Source organism: Perognathus longimembris, chromosome 4 (genome assembly GCF_023159225.1).
Source record: "Perognathus longimembris pacificus isolate PPM17 chromosome 4, ASM2315922v1, whole genome shotgun sequence".
Classification (NCBI taxonomy): Eukaryota; Metazoa; Chordata; class Mammalia; order Rodentia; family Heteromyidae; genus Perognathus; species Perognathus longimembris.
In genome coordinates this window covers 36,981,553-37,005,501 of record NC_063164.1, presented here as the reverse complement: position 1 = coordinate 37,005,501, position 23,949 = coordinate 36,981,553, and the positions used below count along the sequence as shown (strand labels likewise).

The 23,949-nt window shown below is 37.4% G+C and overlaps 1 protein-coding gene across 1 annotated transcript in view; it reads right to left on the bottom strand.

The window, feature by feature from the left end:
• Positions 1–1,311: 1,311 nt before the first annotated feature.
• Stat4 (signal transducer and activator of transcription 4) overlaps positions 1,312–23,949 on the bottom strand; it is a 100,313-nt gene continuing 77,675 nt past the window's right edge. The window contains exons 15-24 of the mRNA XM_048345068.1: positions 13,725–13,808; positions 12,040–12,138; positions 9,562–9,697; positions 7,818–7,867; positions 6,915–7,009; positions 6,497–6,633; positions 6,032–6,223; positions 3,661–3,727; positions 3,164–3,272; positions 1,312–1,401 (exon numbers count right to left, since the gene is read on the bottom strand). Coding sequence (XP_048201025.1) covers positions 1,375–1,401; positions 3,164–3,272; positions 3,661–3,727; positions 6,032–6,223; positions 6,497–6,633; positions 6,915–7,009; positions 7,818–7,867; positions 9,562–9,697; positions 12,040–12,138; positions 13,725–13,808 — 996 coding nt within the window. The 3' untranslated portion in view covers positions 1,312–1,374. The remainder of the gene's footprint in view (positions 1,402–3,163; positions 3,273–3,660; positions 3,728–6,031; positions 6,224–6,496; positions 6,634–6,914; positions 7,010–7,817; positions 7,868–9,561; positions 9,698–12,039; positions 12,139–13,724; positions 13,809–23,949) is intronic.

The following is a 23,949-nucleotide window of genomic DNA, read 5'->3' as shown; positions in this document are numbered from 1 at the left end:
TAGCCTGATTGTGTGTTTGCTTGGGATGTGTGAGTGTTGGACCTTCATAAAGACACTTGTATAACCATGTTCATTGCTGCACTATTCACAATAGTTAAGTTGTGGAAATAACCCAGATGCCCTACAATAGATGAATGGATCCAAAAAATATGGTACACATGCACAATGGAATTTTGCACAGCCCTTAGGAAGAATAGCATTATGTCATTTGCCAGGAAACAAATAGACCTAGAATAAATCATATTAAGTGAGGTAAGCCAACTCAGAGAGATAAACAGTGCATGCTTTCTCTCATATGTGGGAGCTAGATCTAAAATATACCAGGATGTAATAAATTATTCAGGTTTCTAAGCATTCACACACAGTGAGACCAAAGGAGGATACTCCTAGGAGAGGACAAAAGCACAATGCCTATGTACATCTGGTCGTACAAAATAAGATTTATCAAAATGAACTCCAGGAAAGGAAACAAGAGTCTTTTACTTTCGTTGCTGTTTTTGTTTTCCTTTCTTTTAGTTCTGTTTGTTTATATGTCCTTTGGAAGTGGTAGAGGAGGCACTTCAGAAATGGAGGGACAAAGGGTAAATAAGTGCAGCAATAGAACTCACTAGACACTATGTTGAAAATGAGCTGTACAACTTGTGGGTAGGGATGGGAGAGAGAACTGGGAGAGAGTGAAGTAATGAGTGACATTGTCCAAAAAGAAGTGTACCCTTTACCTGACTTATGTAACTATAACCCTTTGTACATCACCTTTATATTAACAATAAAATTTCTTTAAAAAGAAAAGAAAACCCCAAGCCAATCTGAGCTTATAAATGTAGAGGTCAGAGAATATATCTTGGCTTTAATTATCTCTATATGAAAGTAGAGGTTAGAGAAAGTATCTTGATTTAACTATCTCTATAGTTAGACTCATTCCTTGGGCTATGGTGAAAGAAAGGGTTAATCACCGCATGGGTGTCTCTTCATCTGTTGCCCTGGAATCTGCTGGTTGGAACCTGCAGTAGTACAATCTAATATTCCTGACTTGCCCTGAGATGTTAACCCTTCTACCTCTGCAGCCCAAATCATAAATAATCCCCCAAGAAACAAAAATCAGAAGGGAGCACACGCAAATGAGATTTCTGTTATATTACTAACACTGGTTTCTTAAAGTTGTCTTATTTTGCAAGTTTATCTGAAGCTGTTGTTTTTTTGCAAGTCATAGCACTCCCATCTGGGGTGTCACTCCAGTGAGAGGAGATCTTCAGACTTCTACCCTTTTCTGGAAACCGGCATTTTCAAAGCTGAAGAAATAAGATGTGTTCTTTGACAGAGAGCAGTCTTTAAACTTTTTCGTTTGCTTCCTTCTTTGAGACTCAGTTTATCCTGTCATTCAGCAGAATATGGAGACTTCATCTACAATAGAAAATGAAAATGGTTACTGAAAGAAATACTGTTTTGCAAAGATACTACTATCGAAGAGCTAGACAACTATATCCCTTCCTCCTTCCCTCCCTCCCTCCCTTCCTTTTCGTTCCTCTTTCTTTCTTTCCTAATCAATCCATAATTCTTCATTCCAATTAACTTACAAAGTATCTAGGAGAGTATTTGGGGGTTAAACAGTCTGAAATATAAGGCTTCTCTCAAGTGAACTGAAAACTGAGTTAAGAATGTGTCAATCCCAACAAAACTGTAATAAAGAAGTGGGTACAAAAATGTAACTGAACTTGTTAGATATAAATAACTTAATGAGTGAAGGTCAGCCAGCATTGGACTAAGCCATCACAGGACAGTTGGGTTCTCTTTTTTCTATTTATTTATTTATTTTCTATTTGTTGTGTGCCAGTATTGGGGCTTAAACTCAGGGACCGATGCTGTCCCTTAGTTTTTTTGCTTGAGGCTGGCACTCTGCCACTTGACCCCACAGCTCCACTTCAAGCTTTTTTTTTTTTTTTTTTTTTGCCAGTCCTGGGCCTTGGACTCAGGGCCTGAGCACTGTCCCTGGCTTCTTCCTGCTCAAGGCTAGCACTCTGCCACCTGAGCCACAGCGCCCCTTCTGGCCGTTTTCCATATATGTGGTGCTGGGGAATCGAATGGAGAGCTTCATGTGTAGGAGGCAAGCACTCTTGCCACTAGGCCATATTCCCAGCCCTCCACTTCAAGCTTTTTGATGATTCATTGGAGATAAGTCTTTCTTGCTCCTATAGCTTTGAAACATCGTCCTCAGATCTCAGCTTCCTCAGTAGTTAGGATTACAGATAGGCATGAGCCACCAGTGCCTGATGGCAGTGGATTTTCATTCATGGAAATATCTAAGAACTAAGGACAACTTGATTTATGGTTACGCACAAACCTCTTGGGGCTCAGGGTTCCACCAAAGATTCTCTTCAGATTTATGCTCATTTTCATATAAATTGAAAGTTTTTTTTGTTTTTGTTTTTGTTTTTTTTTGGCCAGTCCTGGGGCTTGGACTCAGGGCCTGAGCACTGTCCCTGGCTTCTTCTTGCTCAAGGCTAGCACTCTGCCACTTGAGCCACAGCGCCACTTCAGGCCATTTTCTGTATATGTGGTGCAGGTGAATCGAACCTAGGGCCTCATGTATACGAGGCAAGCACTCTAGCCACTAGGCCATATCCCCAGCCCCTGAAAGTTTTAATCATTTAACAAACTTCTTGGAGGATAAGAGTAAGTAGAATGGATGCATTCAGTGACATGATTTGAGGTGATCACCCAACTCCCCAAAACGCAGAGCATTATTATGCTGCTACTATTGTTTACATACTTCATGGAAAGGATCCAGGGACTGGTAAAGCAAATAAGACTCGAATGTGTGGATGGAACTTTGAAAAGAGATACTAAACCACACTTACAAATATTGACTAATAAGTGTTTGTTAAAGTTGAGCATTGGCGTCTCTTCGGACAGCAGCAAGGACAGTGTTGTGAAGTGAAATCTTAAGGACATTTTACTCTCTGGTGGTTTTTGATGGAAATATCTTAAAGCAGTCTACATTCAATGCCTATAAAATCAGAAACACTCAAACTGTACAGAATCCTGTGTTATATTCATTAATTTGTTCTAGTAAAACGCCTAAGGAGTACTTCAGCTCCTTTCATTCACACACCACCTCTCCCCACCGGAAATGCCCTAGACCAGCTTTGGAAGTGAGGCAACATACTGCGGTTTCAATCGTTGTGGGACTCAGATTTTCTCTCAGCACTGCATATACGCTTGGAGACATGGGAAGAAGGTCTGATGGAGATTGTGGCTCTGTTGAATCACTCCGACTTAAAGAGATAACAGGAAAAGGTTGCAAAGATTAGAAGATTATAGATCATAGTGCCTACTGTGTCTGGAGCTCTTTTCTAGTGCTTCATCCATTCATGGTACTGAGCTTCCAAATTCATCATTTTACCTCAAGAGCATTCAATCTGCTATGTGATATAATGGCATGTAAAAAAGCAACTTTATAATTCCAGTCATAATAGACTACAGTAGATATGCCCTCAAGACTAGCTTTATGTGTTCAAAGAAATGAGACATAAAATGTTTTATTGGGCATTAAAATGTTTTATTCTTGGTTATATGAACTCTGTTCTACCCTTAAATCTCTTTCAGGAAAGGACTTAAAATAATTCAGTAATAAATATTTTACATGTGACCAAAATTACTCACATTGTTGAAATGGGGATAAAAACTGAAGGAACATAACCTTTGTCTCCCCTTTCAGTTGGTCTTGAAACTGGAAAAGAAAGGTACAGTATTGGGGGAAAAATTCTCAACATTATTGACAAAATTAGAAAAATAAATGAAGGAAAATATCAGTAATGCTAAGAGGAATGGAGATACTGCAGTTGTTATTGACCCACAAACTTTTTTGTTGAGTGAAAGACACTGACATGTAAATAAATTGTTTGCAAGAAAATGAATTTCTTAGTGGGCCCAACTTGACCATATTGGTATCTCTAAAATACGTAATTAAAAATAAATAACCTACTTATTATCTGTTTCCTGTGATGCATTTGAGAGTCCAGATGGATAAATGGATCAAGAAAATGTGATATACAAAGATACATGTATATTTATATATACACACAAATAAATATGCCTATACATATATCTATATTCATCTATATATCTATATATAGAAGATTTGACGCATTACCACACTGGAGGATTTATACTGGTATGGTTTGGTTAGGTACTCCCCAAAGCTAATGGTTAAAGTTTAGGCTGCCATCCTGTGGTACCATTGGGAAATGATGAAACTTTAAGAGGTGGAATCCATTGGAAGAAAGTTATGCCACAGCAGACATGTCACGGAAAGGAATGTAAAGCTTCAAGTTTGCTTCTCTTTGCTTCTAGGACATCATCAGGAGAACTGCCTTATACTCCCATCATCATGTATTTCTGGCCACTGTCCCCTATATGGCCAGTACCAACCTACAATAGACTGAAAGTGCCCAAACTGTAATTCAGAGTAAATGTTTCTTTTTTATTAAGCTGGTTATCTCCAATATTATTACAGTAAAAGAAAGCTGACTAAGCATATATACAAGGCAAATTCTTTTCCTTAAAGTTGAAACCAACATAACTGTTATTATTATTAATAATTATTATTGGGGCTTTGGGGACAACTTCTCACTACATATCCCAGGCTGGCCTAGAACTAGTAATCTTCCTGCCTCTGCCTCCCCAAGCTGGGGTTACAGGCATGTATTAACATTTACCATACCATTATTATGTTTTAATTTAATTTTATTGTGAAGTTGATGTACGGAGTGGTTACAATTTACCATAACATTATTATTACATAAAAATTTCAAGCACGACATCAGCATTTCTTAAAATAACATTGTATGTACTAGTAGTACTACCATAATACTGTGCTTGGAAACAATTCCTAAACTTCTCAAGTGTACCAAGTTGAAAGAGTAATTATCCCACTGTAATTTTTTATGTTGAAATTTTCATTTCAAGGTTTGTTTGTATTTTTGTCTTAGAGGGCTGAAACTGAGAGGCAGCAAGTCACCATTTGTGAATGACAATTGTCAGATATTCTACAAGATGGGATTAGTCGCTATAGATTAAGATTTTTATAGATAATATGCTCAATCATCCCTGGGTATCTGCGGGGCACTGGTTTCAGGATCCCCAGAGGACAGTAAAATCTACAGTGCTCAAATCCTTGATACAAAATGTTGTGTTATTTGCTTATAACACAAATTCTACTGTATACTGTTCTATTATATACTTTAACTCATCTTTTCTTATAATTCTTAATGCTGTGCGAATGCTTTAAAATAGATGTCACACTGTATTGTTGAGAGAATTATGCCAAGAAAAAAGTGTATACATGTTTGATACAGATGCATTTTTTTTTTACAAAATGTTTCTGATCCTTGGTGGACATAGAAGATTGTGAAAAATGTAAATACAAAGGGCCAATTGGGCTTTCATTTAAGTGACAGAATATTAGACGTGCCTTATTCATAAATACTTAATTTAATGAATTTTCCTTAATGTACTTAATAAATATTTACCAAATACCTGTTTGGCTTAGATGTTGTTCTGGGCTCTGAGGGTACATGCAGCAGGAAAGACATGCTAAAGAAGGGAATGAAGCCCACATTCCCATGTCCCATCCTTGGCAAATAACAAACATTCTCTGAGCTGTTAAAATCACAGAGAGGTGAAACCCAGAAAATTTACAAACCTTTGGGTTCCTTTGCAAAATTCACATTTGTCAGGCTTTTAAATGATTCATACTCTTCATAAATGTGAAGTCAGCACCACTCCAGTTTTAGAAAGGAGAAACTCCAGTGATCCAGTCAGTTTTTGTTACTTTTGTAGCTGTTTGCTTATCAGACAGACAGCTCTAGCAGTCCCTCTTCAGGAGCTGCTGATAGATCATATCATTTCTAGGCTTTACCCTCCTTACACTGCTTAGATCTTACAAAGGTAGACAAAAAGGAATGTCATCTACTTTGCTCTCATATGTTGTTTTCCAAACTCTTAAGAAAAAGGTAAACAGAAAGAACTTCACCTTCACAAGGCTGGGAGCTGTAGTGTTTACCAAAGGCCTTGTCTTTGGGAATGTCAGGATATAGGTACTTTAGAGGATTTTCAGGAATGTTTTCAGCCATAATAACCTTGTAGTCACGAAGGATGTCAGCGAATGGCAGCGCAGATAGCCGGCCTTTGTTGTAGGGTTCTACTGAGTGGAATCTTACTTCCCCTGGAAACAGAGAGTGGAGGACTATTCAGGTTCCAGAAGACATTGTTTGTGTCATTCTTCCTAACCACAATATTTTCATAGCTACAACACATGACTTCTTGCAATCTGGATTTTATAACAGGCTTTTCAGAGTCCCCTCTGTACCATGTTCTGGAACAACCCAATTAACAATGATAAACAGGTCAGCATACTACACACATCTGGAAAATGAAATCCCAATAACCAAACTCAGGAACATTCTTTTCAGATGAAGAAATAGCAGGGAGCACATACCATTTTCAGAATGGTCCACCCAGGTGAAGGTTATCCCACCAAGATGGCTTTCACTGAATCTTAACAAAAATGTCCCAGGCATTTTATCCTTTAGCAGGAGCCGTTCCTTTTCTTTGCTAACAAAGCCCATGACATACCTAGAATTAGAGCAATGCATAGTTTCATCTGATCAATATTCCCTTTGCATTTACTTCATTTACAAAGAACAGAAATAAATTTTGTTTTTCATATACCCAAAGTCAATCTTAAGTGGAACACTCATATATAGAGACATACACCAATACCCTTTCAAGAATATGAGAAATTATGCTGTTTTTTTTTTCAACCATGCCATTAAACATAATTTAAAAGAAAAAGATCTAATAACAACAGAAGGAAGGCACTTAATCCATATGGAAAACATAGCCCCATAACTTACCCATCAATCCAAAGGGGAAGAATATGTTTCTTAATTAGGTCCAGTATTGCTTCAAGCCATGTCCAAAAGGTAAATGGTTTTCCAGGTAAGTGTTCCTATTGGAATCAGTAAGTACATGAGGTAATGATTAGTTAAGTAGTAACATTGATATAATAGATCAAATTCTATTTGTCAATAAAATAGTTGGTCTAAAGTGGACAACCCCTGACAACTTAAAAAAACCCTTATTCAAGTTCAAAACCCCAGTTTAGAGAAAAATCATTATGTAAAAATACACAATCATGTTTCCCACTCATGTTAATATTAGCACTATTTATAATAGCCAAGAATTAGAACCAGCCTGGTTGCTCAGCAATAGATGATTGAATAAAGTAAATGTGGTCTCTACATACAACAAAGAATTATTTTTGTACAACTACTTAAAGATAATAATAATAACAACAATAATAGAGTTATTCAACCATTGAAGAAGAATGAACAATCTTCTGTAGGAAAATGTATGGAACTTGAGATCATCATGTTAAAGGAGACAAGACAAACTTGGAAAGGCAAAGGTCACGTGATTTTACTTGTGTGAGGCATCTTGACCTAAAATAATAATATGACATGATTGTGAAAGGGGGACTATTTGTGAGGGGAACTGGTTGGTAGAAGGAGAAGGAAAGGAGATAGTGATAAGAAGTAAATATTACAGATTATAGATGGTGATAGGAAGTAAATATTATATAAAAATAGTACAATGAAATCCACCAAAAAAAACTTTAAAAAGGAGGGGGAGGTGTGAGGATGGTTAAGAAAGAATAATATAGATGGGGTGAAACTAAAGTATATGTCATGCATGTCATAAATATAACAAAACCTCTTGATACAATTAATTTATGCTAATCCTTCCCCTCTTTGTACCTTGCAAAATTTGGCCCAGGTGAGATGACCATCACTGTAGCTAGATTGAACTAAAATGAAAGAAAAGATACAATTTGAAAAAATTCAACAAGGAGAGTCTTCAATAGTGAACCCAATTCATTCTTTTCCTCCTGCTTTCCAAGAGTTTCTTTAGCAACTGCTATGAGTTTATGGTGAACGGGCTGTGTATGGTACAAGTATGTCATCCTTGCTACTACGAAATTTATTATCTAGGAACAAAGCTTTTTGAGGGAGGGGTTAATAATAGCTTTAGGAAATTCCATGAATAGGCAAGTTATAAACCATCAGAAGGGAGAAAGGAAGCCATTCTAGGAATCAAGAATAATATAGGCCTAGGTAAGGTGACACGAACATGTCTCTTATCAGACACAGTAAGATCAGGCTTGTGGTTGTAAATAAATGCTATCAAACAGATTTTGTAAGTTAGGTATAGCTGTATTGCCAGGAGTCTTTCCTATTGAGATGAAAGGAATGGACTGAAAATTCATTAGCCGATAAATATCCACCAGCTTTTTCTATACAGAACAGGGAAAGGATATAAAATTTTCTATCTAAATTTTTAAGAAAATTATACTTATATGGAAAAACTTAATCAAGATCTGCAAGGATATGGCTGCTATCTATACTATTTTCATTGACATAAATATATCAGTTACTGTTTTTAAAAGCCTTATTCACTCATCAGCAAGTACTTATATCCACTATTGTGGTTTGGGAATTAAATAAGGATCAAGAAAGATGAGCACATGAAGTAAAGTCCTCATTTATGTAGGTACTCATTGATTAGATAAGTGCCAGTCCTCCCCCCTCATCACATAAATTTCCCTTCAGTCCACATGATTCTGCTTCTGCTGTGCAAATGCATCTTTTGCCCTAGTTTTGTTTTGCATGCAGATCCAATATGAATCTTTGTGAGGCTAAATGTGTTCACTCCAGACTTGTCAAAATATAGATATTTTTTAAAGGAACTCTTGGACTATTTGGTCAGTCATATCACCCCCAATGACTATTTCACGACTCCAGAAATCTCAAGCTGATATGCAGAATTAAATTACCACTGTCTTTAATTTGTTTGGTTTTGTTTTTGTTGCCAGTCCTGGAGCTTGAACTCAGGGCCTGAGCACTGTCCCTGGCTTCTTTTTGCTCAAGGCTGGCACTCTGCCACTTGAGCCACAGTGCCACTTCCGGCTTTTTCTATATATGTGTGCTGAGGAATCAAATCCAGGGCTTCATGTTTATGAGGTGAGCACTTTACCATAGGTCATATTCCTAGCCCCACTGTCTTTAATTTCTATTAAATTTCTTGTGTTTGGTCAAGAAATAAGTCCATTTTCCCATTGGTTAATGCCAACTGAGACATTAATAGCAAAGATCAAGGCACTATAAGTTTCACAGCATATTTAGTGAGAGTAGGTTGAGTTCCCTGGAAACAAATGCAGAATAGAAATGTAGGGCTTTAGAACTGGGCTAGCCTGGCCCACGATCAGTCTGATATGTTCCAGCCAATTAATATGGCAGTCGCATAACCTCTGGCCTTCATCTATAAAATTGATAAAATAATGTAATTTGTAAAGAACTTTTGGAATATAACACTTAATTCTGTTCCAGGCAACACAGACATTTGATAATCTTTTTATTGCTAATAGTAGCAATATCATTCTGGATCTTTGAAACATTTGTACTCTCATACAGAGATGAATTCTCCCTGTCTTCTTGCTCTTACCTGTAAGCTTTTCTGCAAGCATATTGAGTTGATCTGAATTAAGTCCACGACCAACATATGATGAAAACTGCCAGCTCATCACTTCCAGAAGTTGACTCAAAGTGGTAGATGGAGGGTTATTAAAGAAAACCAAGTTCTGAAACAAAGTTAGGATGATAATTATATTTGTTAATTACATAGAAAGTCCTGTGAGTCAATATTTAGATTCTCAATTTAAGCTCTAGGGTAACCTAAGTTAACAATACAGAATGCAAACTCATTCTGGTTTTTGTTTGTTTTTAAGACTGACTCTTTTTTCTTAGAAGGATTTTTCATTCTTTGAGTGTAATACAAGTCAAGCCCCCATCTTTTCTAGTAGAAGCATTTAGTATCTTCTAACTTTCCCTGGAATATTAACTATGTCCATTATACATGTAATTAATACTGCCCAATATATAATCAGAGAGATACTCTTTTTTTGTAGTATCAATGCTAAAAGAAACATTGCTTAATCGACTCATTATATGTGTGAAGGATACTGCCATCCTTCCATGAATAAAAAATAGGAAGAGAAGAATTTCTAGGAAGACAGTTTTCCTTGTATCTGAGAATTGTATCTGGAAAAGTGGCTAGGAATACAATATGTTATCCATGTGTAGGAGCTTAAATTTTGAAGCAGGATAGAATTGATTAACCAGATTTAGTTGTTGTTCAACGTGCCCCTGTAATGCCCCTGTAACTCTACGTTTGAGGAAGTGAATATGATCTTGCCCTCCAGATACTCATGTTGGAACTCAATAAGGCTGTGGTGGTTGGTATGATGATTTTGGTGGCTTTCTAGCAGAATATTACTGAAGAAAGCCAAGTGCAGGGTTACACTATGAAGGACACAGGAGTGTGTGTCTTCCCACCTATGCCCTGGTGTTGGAAGAAAAACTGAATATAGTAAGCCCACCTGTGCTTTTGACCAAGTACAGTCAAATACATGAACTCATTGATGAGTGGCTAAACCAATTCAAAAACAAAAATTTTAAATTCTTTATATGCTTTCTACAACTCAGTTGTTGTGGAGGTCTCAGCCAAGTCTCCACTATTATGTTAAAAATCATTGTATGATCTGTGGAGCATTTTCCTGTCCCTAATTTTATGAAAATATGCCTCCCCCCCCCCAGAAGCAAATGGAGCCCTAAATCCAGGTAAAAATCAATATGGTTAATTTAAGTGATAAAATAGACATTTGGGTATTGTTGAAAGGCATTATATTTGTCTTTATCAGAAGTTTGGTGGCATTAGGGAAAAACAAGAATCGAGCATCAGCGGTAGTGACTATGGAGTTTGCCATATCAGACTCTGCATCCTGAGCATTAGCAATTTTCCCTCAACTGCTATCTGTGCATATAACTCCTAAGGGGATCTGGTAATTAATCTTAGGGGCCGTTCTTGGCCTTGAAGCCTCTAATGAGTTCTACTCCTTTCTCTTTGGGCTAGGAGAAAGCAGGGCACAGAGCACTCAGGCAGCCTTACCGGAGGCCAAGGAAGGAGCCATTTTACATATGCTTTCTCTGCTAGGGACATTGGGATAAAGAGCAAAGACACTTAGAACTGACTTATTATTGTAATACCTCTATTGATGGTACCTGGCCTAATCGAAAGAGTTTTTTTTGGGGGGGTAGGGGGGACATTTGCTTTGAATTAAGAAGCAATGTAGTCATTTACATTTGACCTATTTTCTCTAGACCTTAGTGGTTTCCAAGACAACACACTGAGATTTTGCAAGAGAAAAGCAAGGGAAGTGCTGACTTGTCTACCCCGCCACCCCTATTTTCCTCCCTGGTTTTCTGGTAACAAGAGCATCTATTAATTATTGACATTTATGAATATGATCACTTTGAAGCCAATTTTTGGTCAGTATATCAAGTAACCACTAGATGGCAATAAAACCTAGATTTAGCCTAGAAAGGATAAAATCTATAGGCAATCGACTTAAAAAATGTGCTGTCAGAGTGTAGTTAGGGCAAGATTGATGGATACTCTGGTTACTTATTTGGAACTAATTTTCTACCATTGGAGAAGAGCTAGGGAAAAAGATAGGTCCAGAGTAAATTAAGGAGGTCAGATATCAAATTCTGACAGCAATTAGATATAAAATTCTGGGATGAGGAATTTCCCTGCTGGCTAGTTAACAGGGCCATAGAATGGCCTTAGAACTCCTTGTGAGACACGTAGTTGGGGGCTGACAAGACCTAAAGAAATAACCAATTCTTGTCTCTCACTTTTGCTAAGCAGAAATCTCTAAGGATCTAAGTATGTCAGGTTATGTTACTTTAAATATAGCCTGAGAGGAACCATATAGCTAGAAACAAAACCACCCAAAAACACATGTGTCATGTGCATGCGTGCGCATGCACACACACACACTCACACACACACACACACACACACACAGAGTTAACAATAAATCCAAAAAAATGAGAGAAAATATAGGACTAGAAACTCTACCTGGGAATCGTTGGTTGACACATTGTACCAAATGATGGATGCCCAAGCATTAGGAAGTTGGCTGACATTGGAAATCATCACCACAGGTAATGAACTGGTCTAGTTTAAAACAAACAATTAGTCCTTATGGGTGGTGCTACCTTACACTGATGTTAACACTCAGCTATTTAAAGACCATCCCAAGCCCACTCCCTTCTTCCCATCCATGCTGTTTGGTTGCTAAAACAGCTGTGAAAACAGAACTTTCAGAGCAGATATAAACCAGAGCACAGCAAAGACAGAACAGGAATCCTTTAAGAGTTTAGGATGTTTTCAATCAGGGAGCTGCACCAAAAGATGACACTGCATAAATATCTAATACTTCCTTATGTCACATATTGTCTCAAATGTGACTAATCAGAGAGTCTATTGATTTAGCAACTATCTTCCTTGCAAATTACATCCATCTTCCTTGTAAGTCATATCCACTTTTGGAGTAAATCAGTATATTCAAATTATGACTTAACAACTAATTAATATTAACTAATTAATAATAATATTAACTAATTAATATTAATATTAAAATCCCCACTAACAGTGGGGATTTTATTGTGCTGTAGGACCTAGAGCTGTTTCCTCTTACTGCTACAAAACTCAATTTAGTTTTATTGGTAATGTGGTTTTCTACCTGGTGAAAAACCGACAGGTTTTCTCATATTAAGCTGGGAAGCTAATCAGTTTATAATAGTCCTTTCCCAACAATACATATCAGATTCCTGTAGACAGTAAAATACACAATCGAGGAACTTAACAGCTAATGGAAACAAAGGTTTAGGGACAAAAGAGGAGAAGGGAACCTACGAAAACAATTTTTTACAATTTGCTTGTATTCACTAAAAAGTAAAACCAGAATTCTAAAATAAAAAAAATCCAGAATTCTAAATCTGTAAGTAGGATTCATAATATGTGAAAGTACGTCTTCACTCATACGAATTTGTTTATTCAATACATATTGGGCATCTACAGCTACATGCTAAGTTTTGTGCACTGACAATGGTGTACAAACAAAACATTGTGTCCTCCTTTAAGAAGCTCGTGGTGAGGGTTGGAGGTATGGCTCAAAGGGTAGAGTGCTGCCTAGCAAGCTCCAGGCTTTGAATTTGCAGCTTAGTACTGCCAAAAAAGTTCATAGTCAATCATGTTCAATTTAATTTCCAAAGTGTGTTTTGTCTTTGATCAAGGTGAGCATTACTGAAAGATCAATATATGATCAAATATCCCTGGCAATGCAGTTTCTATCGCTTTTCTCCCTACAGAGAAACCTTCCTTTTACTTGATTTGTAAATCTAACTTAAATTTTGTATTTAGGTATACTTTATCTATCTCGTTAAGTTTTCCATTGAGCATTTATGACTCAAAATATCCAGAAAACAAACAAGCAAAAATGCAATGTTGGCAACAAATTACTCAACCTATATTAAACTCAGAATGCTCATGAGTTTTTCTCACTTACATTTAAGCAGAATAACATGTTAACTAGTGAACATTTTATATATTACTTTTTGAAAACAAAATAATATATGGAATCATGCAAAACAAAATACATGGAATAAAGTACTAAAATTAAAAAACAACTGAGCTTTCCAATCCCTGAAAATATTATTAGTAAACATTATTAACAATCAGATGGTCCTTTAAACACCTACCTCCAAATCAATGGTGAGACCATAAAGGCAGATCTGTGTCTCAAAGGTGATGGAATGAAGCTCTTCAGTCACCATATGACAGCCCTGTAGGGGAAGCAAATTGTTATTATTTTTTTTACAAATGCATTCTTGCTAATATTAGATTTATTTCTAAAAATTAATAGGTCTTAAAGTTAATGTCCCCAAATACCTCTTATTATTGAACATTTCTCCAGTTATTGCTTTTTCAACAATACAGAGTTTAAGAATTCTTTATTTTCACAGAGTGATTTAAAGTGTCCTACACAAGATGATTTCTGGATTATAAAATTACAGCATATTCTTGTTGTAATGCAACTTATGCTAATTTTTGAAAATTAGTCCATTGGGTTTACCAAATCTTAATAGGATAAGCCATGCATTTGTAGGTATACTGAAATAATTCTTGCTAACATAATAATTTTGTTCAGCAAAAAGAAAGATTCACTTCTGGTTAAACATGGTAGTTGAGACACATACATTTTCCTCTACTTCAGAGACTTTAATAAGGTGATATCTGAAGTTTTATTCACTTCCTAATCAAGCAAAACTGTAATCTAGATCCCATGTTACAGAATATTGTACAGATGGGAGAAATTTAGAAGGATGGAGAATTCTCATAAGAATTTTATAGCTCAATCTTTTATATGAAAATTGAGTTAATATGTAAACTGCTGAAAATGAAGCATCAATATGGACATAATACCTCTGGGAATGAATACCTCTAGGGTTGGGGTGGGGAAGGAGTAGGAAAGAAATTATAGATTCTCCCTGCTGTGATCTTACAGCATTTTGCTATGCCCAAGCCCCACAGAATTTCCATGATCAAAAGCTTATTCAATTAAAATCAGGAGCAAGACAAAGATGTCCACTCTCTTCTCTCCTCTTCAACATAGTACTAGAATTCCTAGCCAAGAGCAATTAGGCAAGAAGAAAACACAAAGGGGATCCAAATAGGAAAAGATGAAGTTAAACTTTCTCTCTTTGCAGATGACATGATCCTATACCTAAAGAACCCCATAGACTCTACTCCCAAGCTACTAGAGCTGATCCAAAACTTTGGCAAAGTAGCAGGATATAAAATAAATCCTCAAAAATCAATGGCTTTTATATATGCCAACCACCTGAGGAGTAAGGCTGAAATCAGAAAAGCAACACCTTTTTCAGTAGCCTCAAAAACCATAAAATACCTAGGAATAACCTTAAACAAAGAAGTGAGAGAACTCTATGATGAAAACTTTAAAACCTAAGAAAGGAAATTAAGGCAGAACTAAGGAAATGGAAAAACCTCCCATGCTCCTGGATTGGGAGAATTAACATAGTGAAAATGGCAATATTACCAAAAGCTATCTACAAATTCAATGCAATACCCATCAATATCCCAACATCATTCTTCAATGAAATAGAGGAAGCAATTCAGAAATTCATATGGAACAATAAAAAAAAAAACTAGAATAGCAAAAACAACCCTAAGTAGAAAGAACAGTGCAGGAAAAATATCAATACCAAACTTTAAATTGTACTACAAAGCCATAGTAATAAAAACAGCTTGGTACTGGCACAAGAACAGGCCTGAGGACCAATGGAACAGAACTGAAGACCCAGAAATGAACCCACAGACCTAAGGCTACCTAATCTTTGACAAAGAACCTAAAAATATAGACAAAGACAGCCTCTTCAACAAATGGTGCTGGCAAAACTGGGTCAACACCTGTAATAAACTAAAACTAGACCCCTATTTATCACCCTGCACCAAAATCAACTCCAAATGGATCAAAGACCTGGAAATAAAATCAAACACCCTGAAAACTCTACAAGAAGAAATAGGAGAAACTCTAGGACTCCTTGGTAATGGAACAAACTTCCTCAACAAAGGCCCAGAAATCCAACAAATCAAAGAAAGGCTGGACAAGTGGGACTGTATCAAACTGTAGAGCTTCTGCAGGGCAAAGGATATACCTTCCAAGATAAATAGAAAGCCCACAGATTGGGGAAAGATAAAAAAGGCCTGATATCTAAAATATATACAGAACTCAAAAAGTTAAATTTGTCCAAATCAAACAATCAAAGAACCAACAGCCCTCTCACCAAATGGGCTAAAGACCTAAAAAGAGACTTCTCTGAAGAGGAAATGAGAATGGCCAAGTCACTTGAAAAAGTGCTCTACATTACTGGCCATAAAAGAAATGCAAATCAAAACAACATTGAGATTCCACCTCATCCCAGTAAGAATGTCTATTATCAGGAAATCTTATAATCACAAATGCTGGAGAGGATGTGGCCAAAAGGGAACTCCACTACGTTGTTGTTGGGAATGCAAGCTTGTTCAACCCCTCTGGAAAGCAGTGTGGAGATTCCTAAGAAGGCTAAACATAGAGCTCCCCTATGATCCAGCCTCCACTTTTGGGCATCTACCCAAAAGACTACAAGCAAGACCACATTAAAGCCACCAGCACAACTATGTTCATCACAGCACAACTCGTCATTGCTAAAACATGGAACCCACCGAGATGCCCCTCAGCAGACGAGTGAATCAGGAAAATGTGGTACATATACACAACGGAATTCTATGCCTCCATCAGAAGGAATGACACTGTCCCATCCATGAGGAAATGGAAGGACTTAAGAAAAAAATCAAACTAAGTGAAGTGACCCAGACCCAAGGAAACATAAACCCTATGGTGTCCCTCATAGGGAATAGCTAGTACATGAATAGGCCAGTCATGGTAGAAGACCAAAATACCCCAATAGCTACACCCATATGACCACATAAGAAGATGCCAAGTGAAATGAACTCCACGTTACGAAAAGAAGAGTTATACCACTGTTGTAGTTATTCTTAACATGCCATGTGAACTTGTTAAAAAAAAAGCTTATTCAAAAACCTGTCATAAGCTTACAAGAACTTCAGATAGAATTTTAAAGAGAATTATTCTTGAATCAGTATGCCCCCTTTATGTTAAAACTCAAAAGGGATGTGGTCAATTTTGAGAGACAAAGAAGACAATTTATTAATCCCTAGAAATGCTAACAGAAGTGGACTTAACTAAACTAGAAAAATCGAGGTGCAAGACTGAAAGTGTGACTGAAGTGGAAGAGCACCTGCCTACCAAGCATAAAGTGTTGACTTCAAACCCCAGTATTACCAAATAGAGAGAGACAGACAGAGAGAGAGGGGGGTGGAAGAGAGATAGAGAGAAAGAGATCAGGGTGGGGTTGGAGGAGACAGTTAAGGATAAAGGAAGAAGTATCATTGAATATGCACTGATAACAATTCAGAGTCCATTTTAATCATTTAAAAATAATGAAAATCAGTCAAGCTGCCAGTTGGAGGCTCATATCTGTGAATACTGGGGAGGCTGAGAATGGAAGGACCATGGTTCTAGGTCAGCTTGGGCAGAAAAGTCCTTGAGATTCCATGCAACAGAATATTCTGAGAATGGTTCTATTTGTCTATTATCTCAGCTAGAAGGGGTAATGTAAAAGTGGCAGGTGTGCATCTGTGCAGGAAGCAAAACCTTAAGTCTCAAAAATAGCCTTTACAGTGAGATCAGAGGAGGATACTCTTAACGGGAGGAACCCAAGTGCATAATGCCTCTGTGCCTCTGATCATACAAAGCAATATTTATCAAAATGAATTCCAGGAAATGGAAACAAGAGGGTTTTTTTGGGTTTTTTTTTGTGCACTTATCTGTCATTGGAGGGGGATAAGGGAGAACAGAATTGAGTGACAAAGGGTGAACAAATGTACAAGTGGTACTCAGTAGACACTGTTGAAAATGAACTGTACAACTTATGGGTGGGGATGGGTGAGAAAAACCAGGAAGGAGTGTGAAGGAAAGGATGGCATTGTCTGGAAAAAAAAGTACTCATTACCTGAATTGTGAAACAGTAACCCCTCTGTTCATCACCTTATAATTACAATAAAAAATGGCCTTCACATGAATGAAAGAACTATAATTATTGCTCAACAGTAGAGAACCTGCCTGGCAGCATGAAGCCCTGAGTTCAAAACCTCAATAATGTAAAAAAAAGTCAAATATGATATGAATAATAATTATAGAAGCCTTTATTGGCAGTGATCATATTAGATTTGTTTCTAAAAAGGAAGTACAGAATAAAAAAAAATCTCTTCCCTCCTTTGAGCTAGATCATTATGGTAATCTTATATTGCCTGCAGGGAGTTAGATTGAGTAGATTGGAATCACTCTTTAGTGGGTAAGCAGAAAGTTATAATGAAAATTCTGCCTGAAAGTCCCTTAGAGTACCCCTGAAAGTACTTTCAATATATCAGCACATCAAATAGCTAGTTCCCCCTTCCTCTCACAGAGTTGTAAAAAATTGCTGTTTCTTTGGATGAGCACAAGATGAAGTAACTGGTATTTGTATAAGTATCAAGGCAGATAAAACATGCATTTTTAAATGACAGAAAATCTTACTACCCTATGAGATGAGTGTTTATACAATGCAAAGCACTGAGACAGTGGAAGAAGGCACAAATGCCTTTTTGTATTTACTAACAGATACCCTCACAACTCTCATCCAGCTCAGTAATGGGCAGTATCCTACAAGAATGTACCCTCAGGCACAGAGATCTAATACCACATCTTTAAAAGTTGACTTATAAAACTTCCTGCTTTGAAACACTGCCGTTACATAAACTAATTGACAACTAGTGCTAGTTCCACAATGTCCCACTGGAATAGGGCATGGATAGGCTGTGGCTCTTCTGGATCAAAACTCATCTCCTTTTCTATCTCCGTAAAGGACCTTGAATTTCATATGTGCCTCCTAGGCCATCCCTTATACCTAGAATAGCAAACCTGAAGAAAAGACCACATGGTTTCTAAAGTGAGCTTAAGACTTTCATGTCACACTCTGACCTCTGAGGAGGAGAAAGAGGCTGAAGGATGAGTTGATCTCAGTGGTAAGAATGTAATCAGTCATTCCTATTTAGTGTAGCCTCTATAAAAATCAAAATGACAAATTTATGGACTTCTTGGTTACTGAACAGGTGGAAGTTCTGGGAGGATGGTAGGCCTAGAAAGTACATGGACGCTCCATGCTCCTTCCTGTAGACCTTGCCTTAACAGTTTCTTCCTGCTGGCTGACCATTTCTATCCTGTATGAGAGCCTTTGGAATCAAGTAGTTATTTCTCTGAATCCTTTGAGCATCTCTTGCAAATCAGTTGAACCTGAGGAATGCATTTACTATCTATTGGTCAGAAGGGCAGATCACTATCTGGGTGTCGTTGCTATTGGACAGTTCTTACTGTGCCTTACCCTGTAGGAGCTGGCACTATCTCTAGACTGATGGTGTTAGGGCTCTGTTAAATTGTAGGATAACCACTTAGTGTCTGCTAGAAAGCTGGTTATTGAATGGAGGAGAAATTCTCACATAGATTATAGTTATTAGATGTTAGGTATTTTGTGCTGAGTCTAAGGTAAGGAAAACCCAAATTACAGGCCCCAACTCTCCCTCTTGCTAGCTTATATCATTTAGATGAGCTAATGTAATAGGGTCAGTCTTCAATAATTTTGTTGGCTCTTTGAGTTGACATTTGTCTGTTGTACTTGTGTGTGCACCTTCCAAATACAGGCTGTGAAAGAGAATGAAAGCCAGGATTCCACAGAGTAATGACATACAGGATTGTCTGTTAATTTTGGGAAATGGGAATTTAGATATGAGTTTACTGAAACAGAATATGGATGAGGAGAAATTGTCTCAGTGGTTAAAACTAATTTATATTGTTTATTTGAAAATTCTCTGATACAATAGTGATATTTATTTAGGAAAAACCTAGCAAGGAAGCTGACACACACTACCAATGACTGGAGAAAAAGATCTCTGACAAAAGGAAGCATCATAATTTTCAAAACTTCCACAGCCATCAATCCCCATCTCGGTTATTTTATCAGTGTAGTCCAAACCAGTCCAGTCCTGGGGTCTATTCCTCATAGATCAGGAAAATATTATAGATAACAACCAGGGATAAGATTAATGTCCTACAGTAATCCGAATCATCTGAGACTATTACTAGATGTAAAATATCCATATTAATGATATGTACTTATGATAAAATATTCTAATTTGATTGACTATATAGTACTGCTACACAAATATATCTATTGGATAAAGCAAGAAATTGGTCAAACAGCTTGACCAGCACTCTCCCCGAGAGTCCTTTTACTTTTCCTTCAGTCTGATGCCACTACATTCTTCTCAGTGTTCTATATGCTCTGGAAAACTATAGAAACAACTTAGAAGAAAAAGCCCGAGAAAAAAATCCTATGCTTTTTTTAAAGCCAGCTATAATATATATAATATATGGCATATGTTATATATATATATGTTGCACATAGAAACTGTGGCATTTAGAAAACAATGAAAACCATTCATTTGTCAGGTGCTGGTGGTCCATGCTGCTCAGGAATTTGAGGATTCTATTTCAAAGCCAACTCAGGCAGACTCTTATCTCCAATTATCTACCCAAAAGCCAGAAATGGAGCTGTGGCTCAACAGGTAGAGTGTTAGTTTTGAGCAACAAAAAATGAAAGAAAATAAGGTGTTCATGAACAGTGCCCTGATCCTGAGTTCAAGCCCCAGAACTGGCACACAAAAAATCCATGTAGTTATTGAGCTCCTGTCTTTTTGCTGGACACTGGGTTTGATGCTGGGAACAGAAGAAATGAGTAGTACACTCATATAAGAAATAGCAGGTAATCACAACATCATAAGAAGTTAATGTAACATGACAAGTAGGATGAAGCTGTAAAATTAGGGTATGGAATGGATGTTGTAATCTAAAGGAACTGAATTTTCAGTCATATTCTTATACTAATTTCTTCTCTCAAGAAAGAGCCACAACTCATTCAGTTAGTTTAGAAGGAAAGCAACATGCTGTGAAACGTTTGGCCTAGTTGGGGAGTGAGTAGTGTGTTTGAGAACACTGGACCTTGAAAGAACATCTGTTTGGCTATTTTGTTAAATGAAACTCAAGTCACCCAGGCTTTACTAATATCTTCTTTGTGCTTCATGCCTTTTCAGTACATAAACAAAATCACCTAACACCTTACTCTGTGGCTAAAATGGTCATTTATCAGTTAAGTCTACTGACAAAGAGCAAACTGGAGAGACTGCAATCCCAGCTTCCTTATTCATAGTTTTCACATTTCAGTAATCACTCTAACAGGCTCCCTGTGTGATAAGGACCTCCTGGGAAAGGTTATTTCCCGGGAATGTTCACTTTACAAGTATAGACTGATGTTTCAAAGTCAGGCCACTAGACTGTCTAGGTGATAGAGTCATTTTTCATTGTGACTCTTCCCTGAAAAAAATACAACAGTAGGAGCAGAGATTGCTAATCTTGATTTTGGTAGCAGCATATATGGACAGTCTCTCCGGAAGGGCTGAGAAATTCCAAAAGAAATTATTTAACTCACATACGCTCATGCACAAAATCTGACCCCCATACCCTCATGTTGCACTTTCTTGGATTAAAACAACAACAACAACAACTTAATTCTACGTGGCTTCAGAGATTGTCTGACCCAGTGGGTTTCAACTGCTTTTTTTATTTTTCAAAAAATATGTTACATATTTTAAAAGTACGGAACAAAAAGTCTGAGGGCTGGCTCAAGTGGCAGAGTAGCAGCTGTGAGCAATCAAGCCAAGCATGTGTGAAGCTCTACGTTCAAACACTACCACCAGCCAAAGAAAGGAAAGGAAAACAGCTAACAACTGCCTGATGATAGTAAGATGAGGGACTAAATATTCCATGTGTCACCTACCCCCAGGTCCCCAGTATAAAAGGTAGCTCTGAGGCACCGGCTTGGATTTCCTGGATCTTCCGGGAACAAGGTGTCATTTATTTTCCTCTCTTTACCTAAATATAATTCCAGGAGTCTTCAGGCATCCTGACAGGTAGTCTTTCACAGGGGCCTACAATTTTAAGGGAGTTCAGAATGTGGGCTTACTTAAGTATTATTGCTGGAATCTTAGTGTATTCTCAATCATTTAATACATATGTCTGTCCAGAGTTGTTAATAACCATAAAAGTAGAACTGAGGAACCCAAAGTCAGGGAGTTGGTAGTTGGTATTATTAAGACGTTCACATAATATTCTATAAGAGGGACATACATAAGACATAATTGGGAACCTGAAGTCAGAAAAGAAAATGCCCAGAATCCTTCAAAATGACCATGTTTTATCCAGGTTATGTGGCAGATGGGCAGAGAAGGATGAGGATCAACCGTTGCCTTAAATTAGGTAGTATCCTCTGTCTGTTTCTCTCTCTCTCTCTCCCCTTTATTTTTTTCCTCTCTCCTCTCTCCTTCTTTCTTCTTCCTTTCTTCCCTCTTTCTTGCTTTCCATCTCCTATCCTACCTTTCTCCCTCCCCCTCCCTCCTCTTTCCAGTTTATGTTAATTGTATAAGACAGATTTTTGGGTACAATCATTGGTAGAGCACTTGCCTGGCAAGAGGAAGCTGAGTTCAAACCCCAGTACCACCACCAAATCCAGGGCTTCATTGTGACATGTTCATAGATGTATATAGTACACACTGGTTATATTCACTCTCTCCTTGAGTTTTCCACATGTCCCCTTCTCCTACAAATAATTATCCTTCTAATTTCAGGGGTGTATGTGTGTGTGTGTGTGTGTGTGTGTGCGTGTGTGTGTGTGTGTGCGTGCTCGCTCACATCAATCCTGGGGCTTGATCTCAGGGCCTAGTCTTGAGTTTTTTCATTCAAGGCTAGAGCTCTACCACTTGAGCCACTCCTTTACTTCTGGCCTTTTGGTGATTAATTGGAACCATGATCCTCAGATCTCAGCCTCTTGAGTAGGTCACTGGTGCCCAGCTTTATATCTTTTACAAAAAAATCTTAATTCTTATATAAGAGAAAACATGCCATATCTGTCTTTGCAAGTCTGGCCTATTTCACTTAACAGGATGATTTCCAGTTTCATCCATTTCCCTACACATGTCAAAATTACTTTATGGTTAAAAAATCAAAAAACAAACAACAACAACAAAAACCCCTCCATTGCTCTTTATACATTCATCTGTTGTTGGGCACCTGGTCGGATTGCATTTCTGGGCCAGTGTGAATAGTGCTGAATGAGCATGGATGTGGAGGCATCTTTATTGTATCCTGACTTGCATTCCTTCAGATATGTACCCAAAGGTGGTATAGCAAGATCTTATGCTGGTTCTACTTTTAGTTTTTCTTTCTTTTTTTTTGACTTGAACTCAAGGCCTGAACACTGCCACTGGCTTCTTTTTTCTCAAGGCTAGCACTCTACCACTTGAGCCACAGCACCTCTTCTGGCTTTTTCTGAGGAATCAAACCGAGGGCTTCATGTACACGAGGCAAACACTCTACCACTAGGCCTTATTTCTAGCCCTATTTTTAGATTCTTGAGAACCATCCATACTTCTGTTCATAGTAGATGGACTAATTTGTTTGTTTTCGCTTTTTATTTTTTCTTTATTATGGCCTTTCTGATTGCTATGAGATGGAATCTCATTGTAGGTTTGATTTACATTTTTAATGCATATATTGGCAATTTTTACTTTTTCTTACTATTTTAATGAATTAACCCATTTAATTTGAAGTATAATTTGAAATCAGGTACTGTAAATACCTCCAGCATTGCCCTCATTGCTTAGATTTGCTTGTACTTTCCAGTGTCCTTTATGCTTCCATATTAATTTTATGATTGTATTTCCTATTTATGTGAATAATTCCTTGAAATTTTGATGGGGGTTGCATTGAATCACTTCAGGTTAAAGTAACTATTTCACAATAGTAGTTTTGCTGACCATGGCTATCAGCAAGAAAACAACAAATGCTGATGAGGATGTGGGGGAAGAGAACCTTATACCCTATTGGTGGGGATGTAAATTAGTGCAGCCACTATGGAAATCCATGCAGAAGTTCTTTCAAAAATGAAAGAGGTAGAAGTGAAGGTATGGCTCAAGTGGGAGGTGCCAGCCCTGAGTGGAAAAAGCCAAGGAGAATATGAGGCACTGAACTGAAGCCCCAGTACCAGCACAAAGCAAACAAATGAACAACAACAACAAAATTAGATAGAACTATCCTGTGATAGTTATCTTATGTCATGCTACTCCTGGGTGTATATCTGAAGGCATTTAAATCAATATACTTCCAAAGTACTTGTACATTTATGTTTATAGCAATAC